A 25,781-nucleotide genomic window follows, 5' to 3' on the forward strand; every position below is an offset into this window, starting at 1 on the left:
AAATGGCATTAAAGTAGGAAAAACTATATTAAACCTTATACCTTAAATGACACTAAAGAAGACAAACGATTTCAAACCCTATACCCTAAATGACACTAAGGAAGACAAACGATTTCATTAGTAATCTGCAAAATTCATAATAATCAAAACAAATCTTTATAATGAAAACACATACAAGTTGACCATATGTGCCCATCCGATTAGAAACATTGTAAACCCTAATTATATTGCTTATATAAGATCATAAAGCGGCCACAAACACTACATCTTGCGGTGTTTTTTTCTCCTACTTGTTCTTAAAAAATCTCTCCTCAAAAGAGAATGACGAATACGAAATACCATGGAGCGATCCCTACCAGATGCTGGTGTGGAAAGAAGATTGTCACTTATGTTTCAAAAACGGAAGAGAACCCATACAGACGATTCTTCAGATGTGAGATTGGTTTACAGGTAAATCTGATAATTCATTACTTCATATTCTTCTATATGTCAATTGATTTGTTTTGTGTTTTGAAACAGAGAAAAAAAGAAAATCATCTTTTTAAGTGGGTGGACGAGCTCTGCTTGATGAGATTGAAAGGATGTCTGAGCATCAGGCGAGAGTTGCTGAGGAAATTGAAGATCTGAGAATTTCCATGAAGAAGACAGTGCAGGAAGAAGTTATGAACCATAAGCATTCGCTTGATGTAGGTTGCGTAGGAACCCTTTTCAGTTTGTTATGTCTCTGGTCCAAATGTGATTGATATTGTAATGGTTCTCTGATTCAAGTTACATTTTCAAATATTGAACCAATCTGATTTCCAGTTTTATTGTCGTGTTATGAACAACGTTATCAATAAAAACCTAATTTTCATAGTCCCTGAAACATAGTATCCAAAAAAACGTGAAACATAACTTGTATAAATCAAGATGAACAAAGCTGAAACATAACTTTGATAGTCTCTGAAACATAACTTGCATAAATCAAGATGAATAAAGCTTGCGTAAACAGAACTTGCATAAAGTCTGAAACATAGTAACCAAAAAAAAACCGGAAACATAACTTGCATAAATCAACATAAACAAAGCTTGCATGAAACGAACTGAGTATCCTATATTGCTCGATCACATGTTCTCCTATCGTGCCCTCGAATCCCACATCGGCTACATTTGCGACCTTTAGAGCCTTGATTTCCTTGTGACGAACGGATCTTATCTTCGGCTGTCTCGTATCTGCGTTTCTTTCTTCTACCTGCAGCTCGTCTAGACTCTGGAGGAAGGACTTTCGTCTGCTCCACATGAGATGGAACAGTCCAAGCATCTTCAGGGACACCAATAGGATTTATGCTTTCTTCATAAGCCGTGCGCCATGACGCAGTAGTGTATATGTCGTCTGTGAGTGTGTGTGCTTGTATTCCAACACTGAAGCCTGCTTTTATGGCGTGCCTGCATGGGATTTTCATCAGATCAAACTTCCCACAAGAACACGTGCGTCTGACCAAGTCAACCATGCAGTCAAAAGTGTCACCTTGAACCAAAAACCTGTCATCGCTAATCGGGAAGACCTTAAACTTTTTACCCTTCTCAATCCTTCTGTCTATCTTCTTCTCCACAGCAATGGTCAGTGGCTTCGAGTGCTTAGAACTTAAAGTTCTACGTTGGAAAAACCATCGAGTCATCATTTCCCTAATGCTGTCCATTAGAGGTATTACTGGAAACTCTCTAGGCGTACGCAAAGCAGAATTTATCGACTCCGCAGGGTTAGTAGTGTTGATATCATACCTGTAACCCGGGAATTGACAACGAGCCCACTTCCTCACATCGGCTTCTATTAGATAATTTCCAATTTCAGGACTAATAGAGTAAATAGCAGTGAACAGCTTACAAAAATCAGCAGCTCGATAAGCTTTAGAAGCCTTTGCAACCAAACCAGTCACACCTTTCCCACTAAAATATGTTACGACATTATTCAGCAAGTGGTGAATGCAAATTCCGTGATGAGCTTGCGGGTACACGTTAGCAATAGCTTTAGCAATCGAGGAATTCCTATCAGACACAAAGCTAAACTATGCTCGTCAGCAATGACCGCATTAAGTTGTCTCATAAACCAGTTCCACGCAAGGTCATTCTCTGAGTCGACAACTTCAAATGCAATAGGATATAAATTAGAGTTTCCATCTAATGCAGTAGCAACCAGTAATACCCCTTTGTATTTGCTCTTCAAGAACGTCCCATCCACAACAATAACTTTCCGAATTGCAACATAGAAACCGCGAAGACTCTGACCAAAGGAGATGAAGAGGAATCTGAATCGCCCTTCAGAATCCCTTTCATAAGACGTGTGTGACCCTGGATTAGCTTCCCTCATCATGTGCAAGTATTTGGGAATTTTTTCATAGCCTTCCTCTGGAAGGCCTTTCACTTTGTTGATTGCATACTCACGTGCATCCCATGCCAAAGAATAGGATATCTCAAGTCCATGTTCTGAACGCATATACTGGACTATATCATTAGATCTCGGCCCTTCTTTAGCAGTTTCATACATATGCATAACCAGAGTACCAATTGTTTTTGCTGAAGCTGTCCGAACAGAACCCTTCCTTTTGGATGCAGCACATGAATGATGAGGTACATACTTTTTGATGATAAAATAAGATGAACCAGGTAACCCCTCTGCACGAACACGCCAGCTGCAATCATCATCTGCGCAACGAATGTACCACATTTTTTTATCCGACTTGACAAGCTTATAGTCGAAATTATGTTTCATTGCACATATTTCGAATGCTGCCTTCAAAAGCGTTTTCGAAATAAAATGTTGACCCTCCTTCACAAAATCCACCAAAGAAAATCGCACATCATTTCCATTGGTCTTCTCTTTGTCACACCATTCAACCTCTTCTTGTGAATCCATAGTTTAGATAGGAAAAAATTAGAGAAGAAGAAAAAAAAAAGAAATCGTGAGACAACGATGAAGAAGACCACAATTTAGGAAAAATAACAATTAAAAAAGGAAAACAAAATATTTAAAAGATTTAGAGAATATTTCATAACCGTTTTTACCAAGATTTCCGGATTTAGTTTACTAACCGTTATAGAACTTGCATTCTACCAATTTAGAAAATAGAATAATAAATAGGATGTTATATACTACTATAGTAGATACAAAGACATGTTGTAGATTGTATTTTCTTGCGTGGTTTATAATAAGGAAGGATTTAGATTTTATTTTCTAGCGCGGTTGATGAGATGACATTGTTTAGTGTTTTAAATCTACCAGAAATATAGAGCATAGAGGAAATCGTGAACTTCATATTCTGCCTTACTAGTTGTATATGTTTCCGTTATAATATGCAGCCTACATGCCTTAGAACATTGTGTTTCTTTCAGATTACGTATTCTAAACCGCCGTAGATGGCAGATATGGTTAACTAGCACATTTAGCCAATTTTTCAAATTATTATGTAAACATCTTTTGATGTCAAAAATATTTTTCTCACATGTACATGCTTATCTATATTAAGTTAACTATTTTTCCATATTTTTTTCCTTTGTAAAAAAAATCTTATGAATTTTTATATACAAAAAGGGTAGTCACTGTCCAAATGTGTGAAAAGTTAATTTAGTTCTAAGGGGACAATACTTTAGAGATTTAGTTCCATATTGGCAAATTTCCCAAATTTAAATGATAAGATTAAAAATTAAATGTAACATGACTTTCGAAGAATATGTCCATTAGGTCTATTTTTTATTGACATCGATTTCAATGACACCTCATATATTGATTTTTCCAATCTTATTCATCAGGTCTTGGTGTATCAGCAGGACATTCGTAATTTGATAGATGATGATTAGTTTGTGGGAGGTCCGAAATCTCTCTGGAAATTTTCCAAGCGAAGTCGTTCGTTTAGGGAATGCTTAAGGGTGATTTTTGTCTGACGGATCACTCATTCTGGGGGACATACTATAGGGGAGAAGTGTGTTTAAATTTTGGTTATTCTTTATCAGTTCGTGCGTTGTGTTTTTCTCCTGCTTATGTCTTGCATCCTGAGTTTGGTTTATATGTCATGAATTTTTTTGGGTTTCAGTTTTATGTAGTTTGACCAATGCATGGCTGAAGTATTTCGTTTACTGATGATGTTGATTAGTGCTAATGTGCATATGTAGTTGCAGTTAGTTTGGACTAAGTTTGATTTCTGTGTAGGTTCAAAAATGAGGTGACTCGCGCAGACAAAAAGGGAAATATTTTAGACTCAAGGATTTGACCAAAGTAAATAACGGTTTGGATGGTTGAAGATAAGTTTATTAGTTTCGGGTGAACCATCAAGGACCTGGATCCGGTTTGGTAACTCAAAGTACCAAAGATCGCAATCTTCGCAGTTATTATGGTTAGTGGAACATATGGAAGGAAGATAAAAGAAAAGATTCTGGAAATGATTGATATAAAATGTGCACTAACCTAAAAAAAGAGTGGTGACAGCGAGAGATAGAGTCAGGAGACTAGGGTATTAAGGTTTTGGTTTTTACTAACTGTAAGGGCAGCAATTAGGGTTATCCTTCTTACGTTTGGGTAGTTAGGGATTGATCAATTGTTATACACGGGTGTGTGTAGTCACAAAAATCTAATTAATCAATGTTGTCACAAAAATCTAATTAAACAAGACTCTGAAGTTTGTTTAAGCGATTCCTAATAAAACGTATTTTGAGGAAACTGTGTGTATTTGGCTAGATTCTCATATTGCCACTATTCTAGGTATTCCAATAGCTATCGGGAAGAGAAAAAGACCGTCTTAAAGAGATATGATTGGCCGGAAAACAGAAAATAGAAGAAAAAAAAAGAAATATTTTTTTTCACGATTTTTCTGTGAAAATAAATGTTGGAAAGGCAGACCATGATAGAATAATTTTCTGTAAGAGAGAGAATAGTGTTTTATTAATTCTAACTATAATTCTAAAAAAAAAATAACTATAGTTTTTTTTTCTCATCTTCTTTTTTTTTTCCATTGAAATTGTCCATGCAGGACTACCAACCAACCATGTTTTTTTTAAAAAGTACAAACTTAAGTAATAAAGCAATACGTGCCAGTAGGCATTTGAAAACCCAAACAGAAGGGTAAGAAAAAGAACCAGAGTTCATCAAACTCGAAGACTTCATGCTGCTTCGAGAGAACCAAGATAGAGATTATTATACCACAACTGATGCTTCCATATTGATACGAGCATCGAGCCATTCCGGGCCATTCCTTGCCAAATAAGATTGCTGCCATTGGACCTGCAAGGCACTCTCTGCAATGTTTTGAGCAATTGTGTTACACCCGTCATTGATGCGAACCACTCGATAAGTTTCAAACCGATCCAGAGCTCTCCGAAATCTCTTCCAAAGTGAGTTTAGGCTCCATGGAAGGGATGCCTGAGAAAAGTTCTTCTGAGCTTGGGGAGAAGAAGTTTCAAGAATGATTCTCCTCACCTGAATGTCATTCAGAGCTTCTGTTGTCCACACCATGCCGATCATAGTAGCTTCCACCAGAGACCGAATTCCGACAAAGGAACATCGACTATGAAATAAAGCTTCCCCAAAAGAATCTCTAACAATCCAAGCTGCACCGACATTACCAGTTTGTGCTTCCCACACCGTGCTCACGTTGCACTTAAAGTATCCCAGTGGTGGTTTCTCCCAAGCCTGTGATGTCTTCTCTTCCACTGTGATCTCAGGAGGGTCATCTGCATAGAAGTAGAGTAAATAACTATAGTTTACCAAGGCAAAAAGAATAAAACCAAGACGTATACATACTCGTATTATTACCAGTAAGAAGAAGAAGGATCTAGTATATAATAAGAGCTATATGCGTGAAATGACTCAAATAAATGTTTAGATGAAATATATATTGGAGATAATTTCAACTGATCGTCTAAAATCAATTTAACACTGCAAAAAACCCGTCTAAAGTTGCAAAACTTGTTATTTAAGCAATTTTAGTATCGGTATGCAAAATATAGTAAATTTTGAGTTTGAGGTTATTATTAAGCACCTTCGTTCTATAAGAGAAAAATCGATGATATTTGAAAGCATAAATTCCAACTTTGTTTTTTCTGTGACCATGCCAGTTATCTTAGTGGTTTATATTAATATTGTATTACCATTTGGTTTTAAGCATAAGTCTGTATTATTAACCAAAAAGATTTATCATTAGTGTCGGCAAGGGAAAGTTAAACCTAAAAATGTATTTAATATAGTAAGTTTTAAATTTAATTTAATTTAAATTTTAGTGACTACAAAAAAATATTTTTTTTTTAATTATACAGAAGTATCTTCACCTTCACCGAAGTGGATTCCGATTAGCCACATGTTAGCAGTCTACGTTTTCGGTCCATGTGTCGGTCTGCTGTCTCTCATAATACCGAAATTTTAATTTTTCAATGGCTGGGATTCGAACTCAAATAGTTTCACTTTCACCATATTGAGTTTTGCTGCCAAGTTAATCACTGTTGGACCATAAGCGCCAGTTAAAAAGTAAAAACTAATCAAAATTAATGTTTAGAATTTATGAGATTTGAGACAAGATAGACACTAACGACACAAAAATTTATTACCAAAGGATTACACAAACTTTAACTTGGTCACTCTTGTGTTTTGGTACAATACAGAAACTAGAGTAAAAAACTAAGAACAAGACTTGAATCTCAACACACGATAAATTACACTAATTAACTTCTCTACGCTGCTCTCTTGGGTTCCCTTAGTTGCTCTTTCTTCTTGCTCGGATCATCTGAATTCATCAATATTTATACCTGAAGCTATGACTTTCTAATCCCACATTTTTTTGTTCCATCTTGCATAAGTTGTTCGTTAAACGACTTGACTCGATTTTTTTATTCTCTTCTAGGAGAAGAATTGGTCCAAACAATAAATGGATATATATCGATTTATTAGGAGGAAGTTTCGGAAGAATTAAACTTAAGAGAAACACTGTTGACGCAGTGACGCTCATCGGTAGCCGTGGGGAATCCTTCTCCTTTGAAAACATGACCTAAATGTCCATCGCATTTTGCGCATGTGATCTCAACTCTTTTCCCATCTGGCTCCAGCTGATAGATATATAAGCAAATATATTTTTTGTTATCAACAGATCTAGCTTCTTTATACATATATATATATGCAACATAGATGCAGAATCATAAGACCGTATTAATTAATAAGTTACATACAGTTTGTATAATGGCACCGGGAATAGCGTCGAAGAAGGCAGGCCAACCACAACCAGAGTCGAACTTGGTGGTGGACTTATAAAGAGGAGTCGCACATCCAGCACACGCATAGGTTCCTTCCTCGAACAGTTTTGTATATTCTCCTTTGAATCGGGCTCTAAATCAAAATCATTACATTAACAGGAGGGACCGTCTCAGAAAAAAATAATACTTGGTAGTATTATTGAGCCGGACACCTAATTAATAACATGTTATAGCTAGTGACTATTTGTTCGTCTGATAAGTCTTGGATCAAAACTCAGACTAGTACCGAGACCACTAGAACATTATGGTAATCATAGTAGTTTTTAAAAAACATGCAATGAAAATATAACTTCAGCTAAAAATTTGTAGAGCTTGCTTACTCTGTTCCCTTTTCCCTGAGAACTCTAAATTGTTCAGGAGACAGAACCGCACGCCACTCCTCATCGTGTTTCTGAACAGATCCAGGTGATGGAGCCGCCGATGTTGCTGTCGTTGCCATGGTAAGAAGAGGCTTTTAAGGCGACAGAGAGATGGTCGTGTGTTCTGATGTCTTCTGAGAAAATGAAGAATTGATTTGTGAGTGAGTAGAAGAATATATACAGAAAATATTTTCTTATTCTTGGTCTAAAAGAGACTAGAATATTCCTAAAAATAAACAGCTAAGAAAAGATAACATAAAACAACTAGGTCACAGCTCATACGTATAGGTAGATAGATCTAACTGACAGAAAGGAACTAGAATATTAATTAAACTAGTTAAAATCAAAACTACTGTTCAAAATGCTAGGTGCACGCAGGCATAACTTGATCGAAGTCTTACCACTTTTTGATTTTCTGGTAAACAAACCACATTTAGCAAATGAACAGTAAGAAGATGAATAGTAATTTTGCATGATATACTATTACAAATTTATTCAAATTCATAGTAATTAATTTTGTTAACTACTTGATGTACTAGATAGATAATTCGTTTCTTTGCGTAGTTTAGAAATTGTGTTTGGATTCTCGTAGCTAGTTTAGTTAATTCATATATTTTATTCATGCAAAACATTAAACATTTGTAGACTTTAATCAGTAATATACAGTTGATCGCAGTTCTTGTTGCATGAATCACGTGAACGCTCCAATCATAATATAATACATTATTTTTCCTTTTATAGCTAGATAGATAATTAATTTTGTTTTTTACAACTCTAGATACACCATTATTTCTTCTGATTATACTGAACTCTGATTAATTAGTGACGTGGAAATAGTATAGAATAGCTGAATTCGAAGTTGCCCGTAATTTTGACGAAATTTTATGACTAGAGTTAACCGTAACAAATTTGTGACATATTACAAACGATTTTGCTTCTAAAGTTTTATGTCACATATTAGTAACTAGTTTGTCACAATATTGTGACGAATTGTGGCGTAACAATTTTTTTGTCACAATTAGTGACATAACTGTGACAAAACTATACTCCCTATGTTTCATAATACTTGTTGTTTTGTAATATTGCACAAAGATTAAGAAAATTACATTTTTCTAGAAAAATATTTTAAAGATATAATTTTAAAATTATTTAACTAATTATAAAAAAGACTGTAAAATCTAATTGGTTGAACAGTTTCTAATAAAGTTAAAGTTAACCTTAAAATTTCAAAACTTCTTTAAATCTCAAAACTTCGTGTAAATTAAAACAAAACAAATCTTTTAAAATATTATCTATATTGAAACAGAAAGAGTATTAAGTAACGACCGTGACATAATTGTGACTAAGTTTACGGTTGCAACTGTAACAAATTGGTGACTGGAAGACAGAGTTTCAATTGATACGATAGAGATGCTAAATTTTAGTAACTAATTGACGCGAACCGATGACAAAAAGTAATGTTGTGAATTGTAACTTATAAATATAGGAAATACATTATAAATTCTACTTATTTATGAATATTTTATTTAGATACAATTGTCTAGATAAAAAATGACCCAAATTAGCCACAAACCATAATAATATAAAATAAAATTCTTCTATACTTTCAGATATCTAACTCTAAAATTAGTTGAGCTGTAACTGTAGAAAATTTACTTTAAAATTTAGTGTGTAGAATTTTTTGATTTAGCTTTAAGAGATATAACTTTAAAATTTTCTACAGCCAAAAAGATAGAGCTTTAGAAAACATGATTTTTATAACTAGTTTTTTTTGTTTTTTGGCTGTAACTTTAATTTTTCTGTTGTAGTTTTAAAAACTAATATAAAACATGATTGGTGGTTTTTAAAACTGTAGATAAAAATTAAAATTAAAGTCATTTGTTACATCCCAACCAATCATTCTGTAACCCCATAGTTATAGAAATCTAAACTAATATTTTAATTATTATATATATGTTCAATACTAAAAATGCATTCACTACAAACAAACATATTCTATTATATACACGAGTAAACTACAAAATTCTTGTCCTTGCTATGCTTTACTAAATTTAAACATATTCTTATACAATTAGAAAAAAAAACAAAAATTGCAAATAGATAATTAATTTTAAATTGCAAACATGTAACTATTTTAGGTATTTCACTCTGCGCCTTACGCGGATTATCATATAGTGTTCTTTTTATTTTTGAACTTTTTAATATTTAGCTCTGTTTTCAGTATGCATGAACTTTTATTGTATATAATTCCATTTAATTACTTATAACGTCTAACATATTCTCGAGCTTATAAAAAGAATTCGGAACATATTTTTCTCTCTTTAATTTTGTTTTCTCTCATAAACAAAAGTTGCATACATGTTTTCTTTTGCTCCAGTGTTCGGTGCACTGACATTAAAAACGTCTCTCTTCTCCATTTCCTCTTTTGGCTTTTGCTCTCTATTTCTCTCTTCTTCCACTTGTCCACTCTGCCTTATGCTCTGGATCTCTCACGACCTTACTTCCCCGGTGTCATGCTCATGGGGCCCACTGCTAACAAGGGTCTCTTGCTTTTGGCATTCCGGCGTGGCTTTCTCGAATAATGTAAATCAGCCAGCCGGTTATTAGGGTTTGAGGTCGTTTATACCTCAGTTTTCAATCTTAGATCCTAATTTTGATTTATCCCGTTAGTTGTGGCTCCGGCGAGGTCGAGCGGTGGCGTTTGAGATACTCTTTTGCTTGGTGCATCGTCGGAGGAGTTTCATTATGTCATCTCTCAAAGAGTTTCGGCATTGGTCTTGCCGCGTCAGCGTGCCTCAAGGTCTGAATGGTCGATGGGTGTCGGTCTTCTTGTCTTGGAAATGGCGTGTGCATCTCTGGTGCTCGGCGGTGTCATAAAGTCGTCTATGGCTGTGGCTGCTTCTGCGTTCCATCTGCTTCGTCTTTACCTTCTCCGGTCACGCTGCACTTCCTCTGCTCTCCTTATGAATTGATATCGTGATTGGTTTAGTTTGGGTTTAATCTATCTTTGCCTTAGCTTGCGGTTTGTCTTCGTCTTGACTAGAATATTGTTGGGTCAGTCTTGATTCTTGTTCTCATAATGGGCACACAGCGAGGCTTCGACTTTCCATTTTTTCTATGCTTTGTTTGTGTCTTGGTGTATCCCTGTGTGAAACCCAGTATTCAATCACTAGATTGTGTCACTTGACTCCTCCAGTGGCTGTGTTTTGATCGACCTTGTGCTTGACAGAGCTGCATTAGTGATGTGTTGCTGTTGATTCTTCAGCTTGCTTTCTAGTGTCTTTTAGTTTTGTGTCGGGCGAGCTATTGCACGGATAAAGGTATGCACTGCTCTAGGAATTCATTGGGTTTGCTTCATGATGCTTTGTTGGTTTCTGCTGAGTTCTTGCTAAGGATTAATGTTATCAGTCTCTTTTGGGTTCGTGCTGAGAATCTCCGTGCTCAGAGCGTCGTCAGGAGACCATGGTTCGTAACAGTGGCGGACCCATCATTAGTTTTAAGGGGGTTCAATATATAGCTTAAGAAAAAAAACTGAACTGTAAAATGGGGTTTAGGAAGGATTGAACCCGGATTTATGGGGTGTCAACAAACGAAATTAACCATAAGAACTACTTATTTTCCATGACATTTAAGTCCAAATAAATATTTCTTAACATTTATGAGGTGTCATATGACCCCCCCCCCTCTTCCTTTAGTGGGTCCGCTACTGGTTCGTAACTAAAAGCATCTTCGTGAGGGTAGGGTTCGTGAAAAATGGTGTTGTTGGTTTTCTATCTGTTTTGCGGTTGTTAATTAGAAAGTATAGGATTTAATTGTTTACAATGTAAATCCTAATGATTTAGTTCTTTTAAGTATTTTTTCATCTTTTTGGTATTTAAACAAGAAAAAGAAACAATATGTAGTATCATTTTCATTAATGAATATCTATTATTTAGGAAAATAAGAAAAAAACTCTTAACTTCGTCATTTCAATTGATATTAGTCTAACATTAGTGTTAACTGTTATTATTAGGTTCCACATATTAGTTATTTTCGCTATATATCCCGCATACATGATCTTACCAACTGAAAGTATAATATTTTTATGGTAAAATCGGGTTTGCCAAACGTGTATGTGTCTCACCAATAGCTGTTTGGGTTGAAGGTTTGTTCTTTGGTGGCTTCTTTTGTTAAAGAATTGGTAAATGTGTTGGTTGCTCGTAGGCCTGCGATTTCGGGTATTCGGTTCGGTTCCGGGTAGGATCCGTTCGGTTCCGGGTCAATCGGTTAAATTGATTATGTACCACTTGGCTCATCTACGGTTCGGTTTCAGACCGGTTCCTAGCGGTTCCGGGTCGGATCGGTTATAAATTTTTTTACCCGTATTTTGATCCGAACCAACTGGGTATCATTCGGTTTCGGATAAATTGTATCCGACATCCAAATCAAAACCGAAGTTTTGGTTATATTGTACCCGGAATGCAAATCAAAACCGAAGTTTCGGTTATATTGTACCCAAAATGGAAATCAAAACTGAAACATACTCATATTATCCGAAACACTGTTTTGAAACACAGAAAACAGAACTGAAACAAACACACAAGTGACACAACACAAAGATAGTCTTCTTGAAACACAGAACTGAAACAAACATTGTTTTCTAAAACAGCCGAAAATGAGAATAAAATCAAACACAACAACACAAAGATAATCTTCTTGAACTTCAAAGGAGACAGCCACTCTTTAGTCAAGTCTATGCTTGTTCTTGGACGTTGAATTCAGGTTCATTGGCTACAAAATATAATAACATCAGTTTTGAAATTATACTTGAAGAAACCGTAATGAAAGAGTTCAAATCTAGTAAAGTTTACCTCTCATGAGATCATCTTCTAACTCCACAGCTTCAAGTAGTTGTTCTATAGTAGAAATGCCTTTCTTATTCATATGCTTCTCTGATTTCAACCATTGCTGTGTGCAAACCAACACCTCAACCATAAAGTGTGTCAAGCAGCTCCTGTATGTGTCTAGGACCCTCCCACTAGTGCTAAACGCACTCTCTGAGGCTACAGAGGATACTTGAACAGCAAGAATATCAGCAGCAACTCGAGACAAGGTTGGGAACTTCAGACTGTTTCTTCTCCACCATGACCGAACATCAAACTCGGTTCCAACCATAGTCTTTGTGATCTCGACTTTCTCTTTCAGATACAATTCTAAGTCATTACTAGAATCCTCTGTACCTGCTTCTTGTATAAGCTCCTCGTAGAAGTTATCCATTCTTTCATATCCAATACCATTACCAAGATCTCTTGACTCAAAAACTGCACCAGCATCTTGATCTTGAGTCTGAGAAGATGATCCTCCTTGCGATTGTGACCCACCTGACCCTCCACCACTTCTATTAGCCACAAGACTGTACTCATCATAAAGCCTCTTCAAGATCTCTAAAATTGATTCAGAAAGCAGAGTATACTCGATGCTCTCTTTACCATACAACTTCTCAAAGCAAAGGTTAGCAAAGTTCATCTTCTTTCTTGGGTCGAAGACAGTTGCAACTATCATGAGCTTATTCATTTGACAGCTCTTAGACTTACTCTTCTCAGCTTCATCTTCTTCCCAGAACGGATTCCAGTATTTCCTCAACTTCCCTATCATAGACAACACTTTGTACCTTAACGAATCATCAGGGCCTGGTGCACTGCTTATCTTACAAACATTCCTAGTGATGGTGACTATCTCATTGTAGATCTTGTGTGAAGTGATGGATTTCGAAGCTGAGAGTATCAAAGTAGAGTTGTAGAAGATCACAAGAAAGTGTATTAGTGTACCAACCTCTCAACCTCTTCCCAATCTGTTCTTGATGGTGGTCCAATCCTCTTTTTCCCATCTACGGTCTCCATGAAATAGTCATTGTATGGTTTGTCTCTCTCTCGTTCCTTTTGGCGCCGTTGCTACCCGGTGTTTCCATGTCCTCATCAGAAGAAAAGTCCTCATCCATTGGTTGATTGTCGTTGTCTTGTTGATGAGTGTCAGAAGAAGCCATCGGCAATAAATAACCAAACAATATAATGTCAATAATCAATCGAATTCAAGATTTATGAACAACAAAAGAACCAAACTTTCAGACAATAATAAGAACAAACAGTAAAGAACCAAACAAACAGTCGAATTCACAAACCAAAACTCAAAAAAAAAAATCGAATTCATAAACCAAAATTCAATCAGTTAAGATTAATAGCTAAGAAATGATACATGAACATAGAGAACAATTAAAAATAAATCGATTTTAAGATTAAGAACTAAGAAAAGATGCATACCTCTGATTGAATTCTCGATGATGCAGATGGTGGAGATGGGAAACAATCGTCGATTCTCTTTAAGGATTCCAGGTTTGTGGTCACATCTAACACGGTTTGCCCTTTTTGAAGAGTCATTGTCACGATTCTCGATCTCTAATGGGGGAAACGAATCGAAAAGTTAGGTTTTGGAACTGGGAATGAATGTGAAGAGACGACTCGGGTAAAGCATTGAGACACATGCGTGCTTTACAACGGTCCCTAATGAATAAATGATTCGGGTTGCTACCGGGTATCCGAAATCCGCCGGGTAAAAACCAGAACCGACCCAAAATCCATGGTTTAAAATAATTTTATCTATTGGTTCAATTTACCTATAACCAAACCTATCCGAACCGGTTCAATTTCGGTCTGTTCCGGTTCGGGTAATCGGATTCTATTAAATGTCGCAGGGCTAGTTGCTCGTATGGTTCCTAAGGGAATGGTTTTGTGAAATTTCAGCTCAATTCTAATAATTTAGGCATGTTTCCCTTTTTCACTCAATCATGTTTCGTGTTTCGGTTAGCTTCAATGTTCTTGAAGTTTATGTTTAATTTTCAATATGTTCTTAGCCTCCTTTTCAATCCTTTGTTTTCTTGAGTTTGTATCGTCAGTTTTAGTTCCACCGTTTATTTCTGGGTGGTAATTTATATTACGCCGGCTTGTGGCTCTGGAAAGAGGTCAGACATTTGCAGTTTTGTGTAAGAACTGATGCAAATTTATATTTAATCATAGATGACAAAAGTATAATAAATAGTACCTTATATAATAATCATAATAAATAAAAAGTACGAGATGTCCAGTGGTAGTGATAGCAAGTTGCAAAATCGAACTAAACTATTCTACTAAAGTAAAATAATATTGTACAAAAATATATTTAATATCTTCTTTATATTGCTGGAGGGTTTGTTTTTTTCTTTGTCTTTTTTTGAAGGGTTTGTTTAATTTCTTCAAATGATATTTTTACATTCTTAGAAAAAAAACCTAAATAATAGAACTATGTTGGCAGTTTGTTATGCGAATCTCCAACGTTAATAATAATTTGATTGATAGAAATACATACAATATTTATAAATCTGAGTAAAATATACAAAATTTTAAATTCTCTCGGATTATTATTTACAAATTTAGAGGTTTTTCTTCGGATTTGAGTCTTTGTATTTTTAACAAAGAAATCCATGCAAATCTATTCAAATCTATTATAAAATCAAATCTATTAGTAAATCCGTATAATTGAATAACACTTGATTTGAATTAGTAAATCATTAAACCAATAACACATGATTTCAATAAATATTTTAAAATCATAAAAATAATAACACTAAATTTAGTTTGATTTTTCAAATCTATCAAAATACACCAACCAATAACCCCCACTTAAAACTGCGTGGATGGGGAAAGAGGTGAGTGCTTGACTGTTTGTTATCAAATTGCCTCTTTTCTCGAGAGATGGTTAACAAGTTTGCATCTATCATCAACGTTTGGGTCCGAAACTAGGTTTATGGTTTGAAGACTCGAACTGTTAATAGCTTTGTGGAAAATATCTCAATTAGCACAATAAAAAATATTGTATGAAATTTCAGAAGTCCTGAAATTTATAATTTAAGTAAGATTTATATAAAATTTATTGATTTTAAAAATTGTGAAATTTGTTAAATTTAGAAAGAATTATAATTGTATATTGTGAAATTCTATGAAAATAAATTGGTATAATAATTCCAAGAATCTAAAGTATATAAGTAGTTTTCTCAAAATTTGTGTTATAAGTTAAATGGTGAAGAATATAATTCTTGATAACATAACTTTTAATAGATTTAAAGAATAATTTGTAAAATCTCAGTTTTTTGAATAACAAAATATTATGTATAGAATTACTAGATCATCAAATCAATAACTCTAGATTTTAATGAGATTGTAAAAATGTATAAACCAATAACATTAGATTTTAAAATTTATAACAATCATCATAATTGTAATTCCTACTAACACCTCCTAAGATAATCTTGAAGTTAGAATAAAATAAAATAAACCTCACTACATTTTTCCCTTAAGAATTATTAGCCTAGTTGAGTTATAACTATATGAAAATTTACATGTGAATATATTCTGTATTTCATATAAGTATAACTCTTAACTAGGCTAATAATTTTATAAAATAAATAAATGTGTAGTGGTCAGAAATATGCCAAAAGAGTGGTGGGAACTCGGAAATCACAAAAGAGTGATCCTGCCATTTTAGTATTAGAAAATTAACATGATACTCTTACGATAACGACAGACCATTTTAATAGTAGGAAATTAACATGATACTCTTACGATAACGACAAATTGTGTATGAGTTTGTGCCCTTTATTATTTTAGAAAGAATTGGTAAAATATTATGCATTCAACTTTATATTGTCCTCACCTGATTTCTGATGTATGCCAAAATGTTTAAGAGAATTGCTTTGATTATATAATCATTAAAGTGCTCTTATCTTTTCGGACACATATCCGTTAAAAATACTAGAGTTTTGCATGTTTGAACTGGAGTAGTAAAATGAAATATGACATATTTAAAAGTGATGTGTAATATCGTGCGAATGATGCCAAAGCACATACAAAAGTCATATAGTGATTACAAGGTTAGTAAACATGATTAATGAACCTTCAAAAAATTAATATACCGTCCATTGCACAGAATGGGATCCACATGCTGAGAGAGTGGACATATGAGGCATTAGTCGTAGTAAGCAGTTGGGGGAGTTACAAGTGGTATCAAAGCCATATTAGCCATCTCAGTTCTGACTCGAGAAACGTCTTGAGACCTGTTGTGGTATGCAACGGGGGCGTTGCACTCTGTGAGTGGAGGTTAATTGTAACACCTTTCTGATATATGTGAAAAAGCTTAAGAAAATTGATTTGTTTACCTATGTCATCAAAGTGCGCTTACTTTTTTCGGGTATACATCCGTTTAAAACTCCAGAGTCAAGCTGCTTGAGAAGGAGTAGTACAAGGATGGATGACCTATCGGGAACTAATTTGTGATATCGTTCAAATGAGGTCAAAGCATGGATAAATATTATGTGGTGATTGCAGGGTCACTAGACTTCCAAAATTTAATGCAACGCTCGTGGCACAGAATGAGACCCACGGACCAAGAGAGCTTACGTGGAAGACTCATTAGCTCTAGACAGTCGGCGCGTTACAATTTATAACCACGACTCTATGAATTATCTTTTCTATTTTATGTGTCATAACATGTTCTACCTTTTACCTTATGTTACGAGTACGGAATAATAAACTTCCCACCCTTTCTATAGTGCTCTGCTCTACGTAGAATACATATTATAGCCAAATCATGAAAATATAAATACTTCCATATTTCGGTTAGTATCTTTCCTAAATCTACATTAAATCTACAATAAATCTCTCACGGTATATTTTCTCTCACGATTTTTTTCTTCCACGATCTTTCTCTCCTTCGTTCTTTGTCCATGAAGAAGAGAGAGAGACAAAGAAAAGTTGTGATGCAAACAGATGGGTTTGATTATCTTAAAAGAAGCTGTCCATCTCTACTAACTGAGCTATTGAAGTGTTTGGCGAGGCTTAGGGAACACTCTGTAACTGCACCAGGACATCCAAAAAATATGTTTGCTGATGGTTGTGATGCCAATGGAAGAAAAGTGAAGCAACTGTTGCATTGATCAGAATTACGCTGTTGTTGTTCAAGAGCTTCGACTCATGTGGCTGCGCCACAGTTATTATACCATAACACAGATTCAACTACTTTTCCAGGCCTAGCTACTGCAACACCTGCTTCATTACAACAAAGGTAAATGTTCAGAAACACCATAAGTTCTGCATCTTAACTATATCAAACATAGAGTGCAAGAGACATTGGATAGTTTGAGGGACTTAGAAACTCTCCTATCAGCACCATGCAGTCGCTCTGTATCTCTGATGCTACACTTGGAGAGTCCATCAGTGAATTCTACTGAACTCTGTTGTGCCGCCGCATGGTTGTTATCAGAGTACAAAACAAAAGCCCTGCAAAACATAAGAGCATAGAGTCACTGTACTGTTTCCAAAAGAATCCCAAATCATCAAATGTTTACAGAAAGTGAACCATACCTATGTAACGATGCATGTTGCACCTCTCTAGAGGGTTATGAGAAGTACCATTCTTGAAATGTTCCTCGAGGTAGGCAAACTGTTTCTTGAAATGTTCCACCGCATTGCAGAATTAATTACATTCTTAACAACCATTGACGAGTAAACAAGAGAATATTTATGCTCGGAAAGTACCTAGGATACATAAAGTTCGGTGGCTTTGATCCATCCAAGTATTCTTTAAGCATCTTTGGGTGATACTCGAGAGACTCCCTATAAATAAATGAGCTCTCCCACATCCTCTTTTCTAATCCTCCGCCTCTCAAACTCGAATTCCAGCTTGGTGACGAGTTGACAAGAGAGCTCCCTTTCAACCTTAGCTAAATTCTTGAAGTACGGATCCGCAAGCGCCTGTGAAGCAAACACATAAAACCATAATTTTAGTTTGAATCCAACCCCACTTACAATGTAATACCTCTTCAGATGTAGGTATGTCCTTGGGTTCAAAAGACAACATCTTCTCTAGAAGACGAAGATCGAGAGGATCGGCATGTGGGAACTTATGTGAAAACGGAATATGCGATTAGAGACGAAAAAATCGAGGATTTCTGATGAAGAAACAAGAATTCTCACACTAAGTATGCGATTAGAGACGAAAAAATCGAGGATTTCGAGGTTTTTAAAAATATATTTTTGTACGATTTTAAACATTGGTTAAATCCGATCCGAACCGAACTCGGAAGGAACCGAACCGAACCCGATCCGATAATTAGTAAACCGAATGGTACTTATGAGCATAACACCGAAAATCCAAAAATCCGAATCACCCAGACCGAAACCGAACGGACGATCGAACGCCCAGGCCTACATATATATATCATAGTAAAACACATTGAATGACCATACAAATATTATTACTTATGAGAAAAAGACCATACAAATATTATTACTTATGTGATGACAAAAAATATATTATTACTTATGTTTCTAATATACATCAAAACTATTTTTGTTTATAAGCGGCAAAACGTGTCCAATATAGACAAAAAGACAAAAAAAAAAAAAAAATCTTATTGGGAAAATTGAATGTGTCTTATTTTACCGTTTTACTCGTTATTTTATCAGTGGTAGAATCAATTTCATAGCATGTTCGGTTCCCTTTTTTAAACTAATTCAGGGCAAATGGTCTTCTGTAAATAGACCATGCGTAAAATATTATCGGTATGTGAATGAATCAGCACAATTGGGGATATATCTCAAATTTTGTATTTTGTTCTTGTGATCATTTTGCGTTCCAAAAAGAAGTATTTGTGATCATTTAAACTAATATTTTTTATCAATTCATATTGTTGAATAGTCTGCCCTTGCGCGTAGGTCTTGAAATGATCTATTTAAAAGTTTTTTCATCTACCAAAAAAGCATAAAATGTAAATGTAATAAAATATATGTAATTACTAAATATAAAATAGAAGATTTTGTATATTAACATACTTTCATATATTTGTAGATGTACAATGTTAACGATATTTAATCATACATATGGACCAAATCGAATTACGTACCCAAACTGCATTTTGACTTTAATGTGACATGTGAGTTATTGAATGACTTTTTTGTTATAAAAGAAAGACGTTAGTGTAACATGTATGTGTCTATTATATGTCTAGGAGAGAGCCATGAGCACAAATTTACGCATAAATAGTATTAAATACTAAGATGTCTAAGAAACTTTTTTAATTTAATAGTTTGACTAAAGGTTCATTAATGATGTAATGCTAAAAAATTTAAGTTTTGAATATCAAAAAAGAAAAAAATATGCAAATTAATGTAAAAATGCTTAGAATAAATCTTCAGATTGCAAAGAGTACTCAAGCGTAGATCATTAGAGCTGCTCATTATAAGTGATAGACAAGAATAAGAAGCATTTTCATGTCTCGCAGAGAAATCTGAACTAAGACATCTCCTAAGTAGGTAATAGTAACTAAGACGACAAGATACAACATAAACATAGTTTTAATGGAGAAGTGAAAAGTTGGAAAATTCTGGTGTACCTCTTATCTTTCTAAAAAATGTATCTCCCAATTGTACTAACGATTAATCAGGTAACAGGTTTTATTCCACAAACGCTTGCTAAACTAAAATTCCATCAATTTTCATGAGAAATATTGAAGCAAATACATGCTCAATGACTCACTGTGAGTTCAATATATATACTTGTTTGCATCAAAAGAACATATTGTTCAATATATTGATCAACAAAAAAGTGTGCATCATCGTATCCATTAACAACATAGAAACATATTTAGCATTATGAGACACTCTCAATTCAATGAAACTACACAGATAACATAACTCTGTCAATCTGATGATCAAGCCAGATGATCAATCCGATGAACACATGCAGTATCATCAAACCGCCATTTCTCTTTCTTTTTCATATGTTTTTTTTGTCCGAGAAACTTTTTTTTATTTGCTAGCTTTTAATTAGTCTACTTTTTATTTTATATATTAATATAAAATGTATGAGAAACTCTATCGATGCTGAAGCCCTTCAAATTACTTTCTACACTATATGACCCCGGAAGGCATTTCTTTATATTATTTATTTTGCATGTTTAGGGGAAATCCCTTTAAAAAAACATATATCATTTTATTTTACAAATGTTTTCTGTTCTTCTGTATAAAATGTTGAGGATTATGAAAAAGATATAACGAAACTGGAAAACATTGCGTAATATTAAAGATTCCAACTTAAATTCACATGGAACCTGACAAAAGGAAAAAGAACATGGAAGAAAAAAGCAACGGCTGGTGAGAAAAGAGTCGTATTTCAAAAGTTGACGACAACGAGTCGTATTTAAAACAGAAGCATGAAGAGTTTGACCTTCATAAGCACACCAAAAAAGGATAATACAGTATCAATTTAATTGGTATTCCTCTTTCTCCAACCTTAAGCCATTGCGCAGAACGATCAGTCAGAACAAAAACTAGCAAGTGGGTTTGCTCGAAACTTTTTCTATGTTTTTTTGATAAAAACCTTTTCTATGTTTCATCGTTTCTTTTCGCCCATCGATTTCGATTCAGTTTTTTTTTTCAATATTTATTGATGAATTAAAATCCGCTAAGCCAATTAAATTCAGATTATTTTACTTAATTTCCCCCCTTTTTTCTTGGAATTTCGTAGTGTATCCGAGAGTTAAAGCAAAAGACAAAACTTTTAACTGCAACCAAAGTGGTTCTTGTCTGAACTCTAACTATCTCCAATCTCGTGCCTCTGGTAATTTCTGTCTGCCTTTTTTTCTCCTCTAAGTTTGACTTTCTATAAGTTTTTGAGCTAGATGATGAGGATTGACTAGGTTATCTACTTTAATGTTTAGAAACATTGACTTGGTTAGTTCTATTCGATAGATTTATTGATTCGGTAGTTTCATCCCTAGAAATTACCAAATCCAAACTATTCTTTTCCATCTGGACAGAGAATAAGCAAGAAGAAGATTTGCATATAATTGTGGCGAAGATTCCTAAGATTTACATTCCAAGTGTCCTCATGTCTGAAAGTCAATCCAAGGACATGAAAAAGCATATCAGAGGAGCTGAAATCGAACCGATACAAAAACCCAAAACCAGCCCGGTTTTACGCCCACGCGCTGTTGTATCAAGTCCTGGTATGTAATTGTAGAAAAGCATATCATTAGGCATGCAGTAGGCTTATTTACAAAAATAAACAATAATTAAACTTGATCAACAAGTTATTGCATATATACTATATGTTTTTCTGCACCAAATGCAGAAATAAAAGTTTTAAAATTTAAAGTATATTTAAGAATGAAATTTTATTATCTGTTTACAAAATTTAATTTTAAATTTTCGTTTAATTATATTTAAAAATTAATATAAAATAAATATTTTGGTATTTAAATTTAATAATATATATGTAAAAATTTAAAATTATAATCTTGGAAACAAAATTTATATATTTCTTTTGGTAAAAGTATATTAAATCAAATTCCATAATATTAAAAATTCTTAGGTATAATTATCAAAACGTAAAACTGAATAATATTTCTAAAATTTGTAGATATTAAAAAGAAACTAATATTGTTAGAACTAGAAAAGTACAATTTTTTTAAAAGCTGCATAATATATGGAGAAATTTCATGTTTACCACTTTTATGGTATCATTTTTCATCTTTACCGTCACTAAAGGGATGTTTTCAAAAATATATTCTTCATTAAGTGGCAAAAGACTTTTATACCCTTGTTCTCTATATATATAATAAATAATTATTTAATTAAATAAAAATAAAAAATAAAAAATCATTTACGTTTTTGAAGTATACTTTTTCAAATTCGAACTTTTTTATAATTTTTTTTTTGAATTTATTTTCCAAAAAATTGTATATATTTTTTCAAATTTTCATTTTGAAAATCGAAAATTATGTTTGGAACTATTTTTTTTATAGTTTTTAAGTATTTGTTTATATACTTATTAGAATCCTAAAACCCTACCATACCTCTCAACTCTAAACCCTATATCTAGATTAGTTAACCCTAGGAGTATACATGTCTTTTATATTTTATTAAAATGAGTGTAAAAGTGATTAGTGTAGACATGAAAACTGGTACTATGAATGTGGTATTTGTGGCAATTTCCCATAATATTTCGAAGATTTGTTTTACCAAAAAAAAAAAATATATATATATATATATATAGAAAATAGAATTAAATAATATTTCCAAAATTATAAACATATTTCTATTTTTACTATTATATTATTTATTGTTATATTAGTGATGATCTATGAGTTATTACCATATTTTAAACACTTACCGAAAATATAAATCATCATTAAATATTAATGTCCATATCATAATTAGGTTTAAGTTATGTCATCATTTTTTTCGAAATCAGTATAAAGTCTAAAGGATTATAAGAGTCTTACCATGTAGATAAATGCTAACTTTCATAGATAATTACAAGAAAATATACTCAAGGGATCTCCTAATAATTCTTTGTGTACATGGATATTTATTATACTCATGGACTCAATATGGGAAAAAATGACTTTTGCTTTGAAATTTTCTTCTTCAGATAATGATGCATTGATCGGAAGCATTAACAAAAGCGAAGAGAATAAAGCTAAGACGGGTTTAAAGAGTAACGGTCATGTCTCAAAAAGAGCTTCGCAGCGTAAGAATATTGATACGAATGTGAAGTTTTCGCATCGCCCAGTAGCTACGAAATCGGGAACCAGTTTGAAGGATCACAAATGATTAACTTGTTTATTGCTGATCTTATAGTTTCGTTCATGATTCCATAAATAATGGCCTCATGAGATGAAACTATATAAACCTTTTATCAAAAAAAAGAGATGAAACTATATATTTGGAAAAATGAATGGTATACCACTTATTCACGCTAGTTGTGATCTTCATCATTTCACGACATTTTCACTTCACATTTTTGACATTTTATTCCGGAATGTATAATGACAAAACATTGGCTGATTGTTCAATATAAATTTTATTATTTCCGTTATTTGTCTCCAAATCTAGTGCTCAATTCTATCTTACACTACTCGCGTCATTCTCGAACACAAAATCTCGGAGGGTTTATCGATCATCCTCTTATTCATCTTCTCTGTTTCTAGACTGTGCATTTGGTTCTAACACTTAAAACTTTAATAGGGATTAGCTGCTTCTTAGAGCCAACTGCTTCTTAGATCTATTTATGGGTGTGTTGACCAGATTTTAATTCCAAGCTTATTTATGTGATAAAAAGGTGAAGTTTTAACTGCAAAATATTCATAATTTCTCTCTATCTGATGGTTTGCTATATGATTTTCAATTATAGTATTGGTTCCTGAACAAGTATATACTGGTACTGGTATCAGTCTCCAATCCAAAAACTTGCTGCAACTAGTTTAATTTGAAGTTCAACAAGCTGCACCAAGAACTAGATATCACACCATCTACATCCTATGAGAAACTTCACCTATTGTTATGACTCAAATGCGGTATTTACACTCTCTTTTGTTTATTCTGGAAACCCACCAGTCTCCAAGCTGATCAATGATCATTCTCTGTGTTGTAGATGGGCATTATCCATGGTCAGTCCTAAAACTTTGGAGGTTATAAATAATTTAGTATTAAATTAATGAATTTTGTTCTCAGTAACTTGTAATCAATATAGTTTATGTATACCACTCTCTTAAAAATTGGATGTTTAAGACTAGTATTTCATCCGTCTGTCTCAATAACCGGCTGAGGCACGGCTTTTGATATAGCTCAAAATATGCGTTAAGCAGACAGTCACTTTGTATTCACTGTTAAGTAAGCCTCACAACTAGGTTAAAGAATGAATGAAATGGAGGTTGGATTTGGTCCCATTCTTTTCCCTAACTAACTTCATAAAACAAACTTTGCCATTGTATGCTGTTTGAGTGTTCACCAACATGATATTAGGCCTCAAACGTTTCAAAAGCAATTATGTGTTTGTGTTTACATGACCAATAGGGGATCAGAACATTAATATCATGTTTTCAGATCTAGCAAACTCGTTTAGATCTAATTCGAAAAGCTTCATTAAATGTAAATGAGAGTGTGAATACAAGTACTGAAATAGTAAATCAAAAGGAAAGATAGACCGAGTCTAATAACATTAAACCAATATATGTATTCTATGTATTACATGTAACAAACTTAGGATTTTTATTGATATATAAAACTGCACATAACGGTTAAGTAGCAATAAAAAGAGTATACTAGTAAAAAACAGACTTTGAAAAGCAAAGATTAAAAGGAAAAACAAAGCTTGTTTTAAGCAGCTCTGGCAAGAACGTGAAGACTTTGGGGAACATCAGAAGGATCAATGAAGAAACTTCTCCTTCGCAAAACCCTCTTTGGTACAATCACAGTCAACACACCGTCTTCATAATTAGCTGTTATTCCGATCATATCTATCGATTCCGGTAACCGGAATTTCCTCTTTAAACTTCTAACCGGCGATATCTCTGTCGTTTTCGTTCGTATGATTAAGTATATTGAATCTTCGATCTCCACTTTTATATCTTCTTTCCTCAAACCTAATTAAGAAAAAGAAAAACACAACACATGTGCAAAAATAATAAATATGCAAAGTTTGTAATGAATATACTGTAGGTTGTTATTACCAGGAAGATCAACAGAGAAAGTGTGAGAATCTGGAGACTGAGACCAACGGATACGATTCTGTTGAGGAGTTTGGTTGTCACTTAGAGACTGAGAAGATTGAACACATTCCCATAGTGTCGGTTGAATTGTCTGAGAGTCCATTTACTTTTCTTGTGAATTGGTTAGTTTTGAATTTTGGTTCCTATTTATACTAAATAGATGCCACCACTTGAACTAGTTGAGCAACTTGTTGTCTGCCTTGAAAAGTCGACCATAAAGGAAAATTAAATAAAAACACTGAAAAAACGATATTATTAGAAAGAGAGAAAAGCAATAGTTTGTCGACTGAAGTGAAGTGTGATTTTTTTATATATATTTTTGGAAAATAAATACTTGCTAAAATGCTTGTACTATGAAGTTTTGATAGGGCGCATTTGATTGGATAATAAAAGTATTAGAGTCACTGACCATTTGACCACTAACTTAATAACATGGTTTCTTAAAAATAATTATTTTAGTTTCTTTCTAGTATTATTTTAGTGGTTAGTATTACAACTTGTCAATAATAATTAAAATTTTGTTTTGCATTCAAATA

At 33.7% G+C, this 25,781-nt stretch overlaps 5 protein-coding genes across 5 annotated transcripts; 1 reads left to right on the top strand and 4 right to left on the bottom strand.

Moving 5' to 3' along the window:
• Positions 1-1,091: 1,091 nt before the first annotated feature.
• Positions 1,092-2,893, bottom strand: LOC106434246. Its single transcript, XM_048737471.1, has 2 exons — positions 2,088-2,893; positions 1,092-2,025 (listed from the first exon to the last, which is right to left on the bottom strand). The coding sequence occupies exons 1-2, from the start codon at positions 2,891-2,893 to the stop codon at positions 1,092-1,094; spliced, it is 1,740 nt and encodes a 579-aa protein (XP_048593428.1).
• Positions 2,894-5,164: 2,271 nt separating this feature from the next.
• Positions 5,165-6,325, bottom strand: LOC125576926. Its single transcript, XM_048737472.1, has 2 exons — positions 6,295-6,325; positions 5,165-5,700 (listed from the first exon to the last, which is right to left on the bottom strand). Exons 1-2 carry the CDS (start codon positions 6,323-6,325, stop codon positions 5,165-5,167), a joined length of 567 nt encoding a protein of 188 aa, XP_048593429.1.
• A 218-nt stretch (positions 6,326-6,543) lies between these two features.
• Positions 6,544-7,805, bottom strand: LOC106359734 (peptide methionine sulfoxide reductase B9). Its single transcript, XM_013799380.3, has 3 exons — positions 7,590-7,805; positions 7,186-7,342; positions 6,544-7,065 (listed from the first exon to the last, which is right to left on the bottom strand). The coding sequence occupies exons 1-3, from the start codon at positions 7,706-7,708 to the stop codon at positions 6,907-6,909; spliced, it is 435 nt and encodes a 144-aa protein (XP_013654834.1). The 5' UTR covers positions 7,709-7,805; the 3' UTR covers positions 6,544-6,906.
• A 13,100-nt stretch (positions 7,806-20,905) lies between these two features.
• LOC106359733 lies at positions 20,906-23,573 on the top strand. Its single transcript, XM_048738783.1, has 4 exons — positions 20,906-21,028; positions 21,219-21,311; positions 21,511-21,699; positions 23,127-23,573. Coding segments are annotated over exons 1-4 (465 nt in total). The 5' UTR covers positions 20,906-21,027; the 3' UTR covers positions 23,309-23,573.
• Positions 23,574-24,670: 1,097 nt separating this feature from the next.
• LOC106359732 (15.4 kDa class V heat shock protein) lies at positions 24,671-25,660 on the bottom strand. Its single transcript, XM_013799377.3, has 2 exons — positions 25,207-25,660; positions 24,671-25,119 (listed from the first exon to the last, which is right to left on the bottom strand). The coding sequence occupies exons 1-2, from the start codon at positions 25,346-25,348 to the stop codon at positions 24,854-24,856; spliced, it is 408 nt and encodes a 135-aa protein (XP_013654831.1). The 5' UTR covers positions 25,349-25,660; the 3' UTR covers positions 24,671-24,853.
• Between the last annotated feature and the right edge of the window lie 121 nt (positions 25,661-25,781).

This window comes from Brassica napus, chromosome A8 (genome assembly GCF_020379485.1).
Source record: "Brassica napus cultivar Da-Ae chromosome A8, Da-Ae, whole genome shotgun sequence".
Classification (NCBI taxonomy): domain Eukaryota; kingdom Viridiplantae; phylum Streptophyta; class Magnoliopsida; order Brassicales; family Brassicaceae; genus Brassica; species Brassica napus.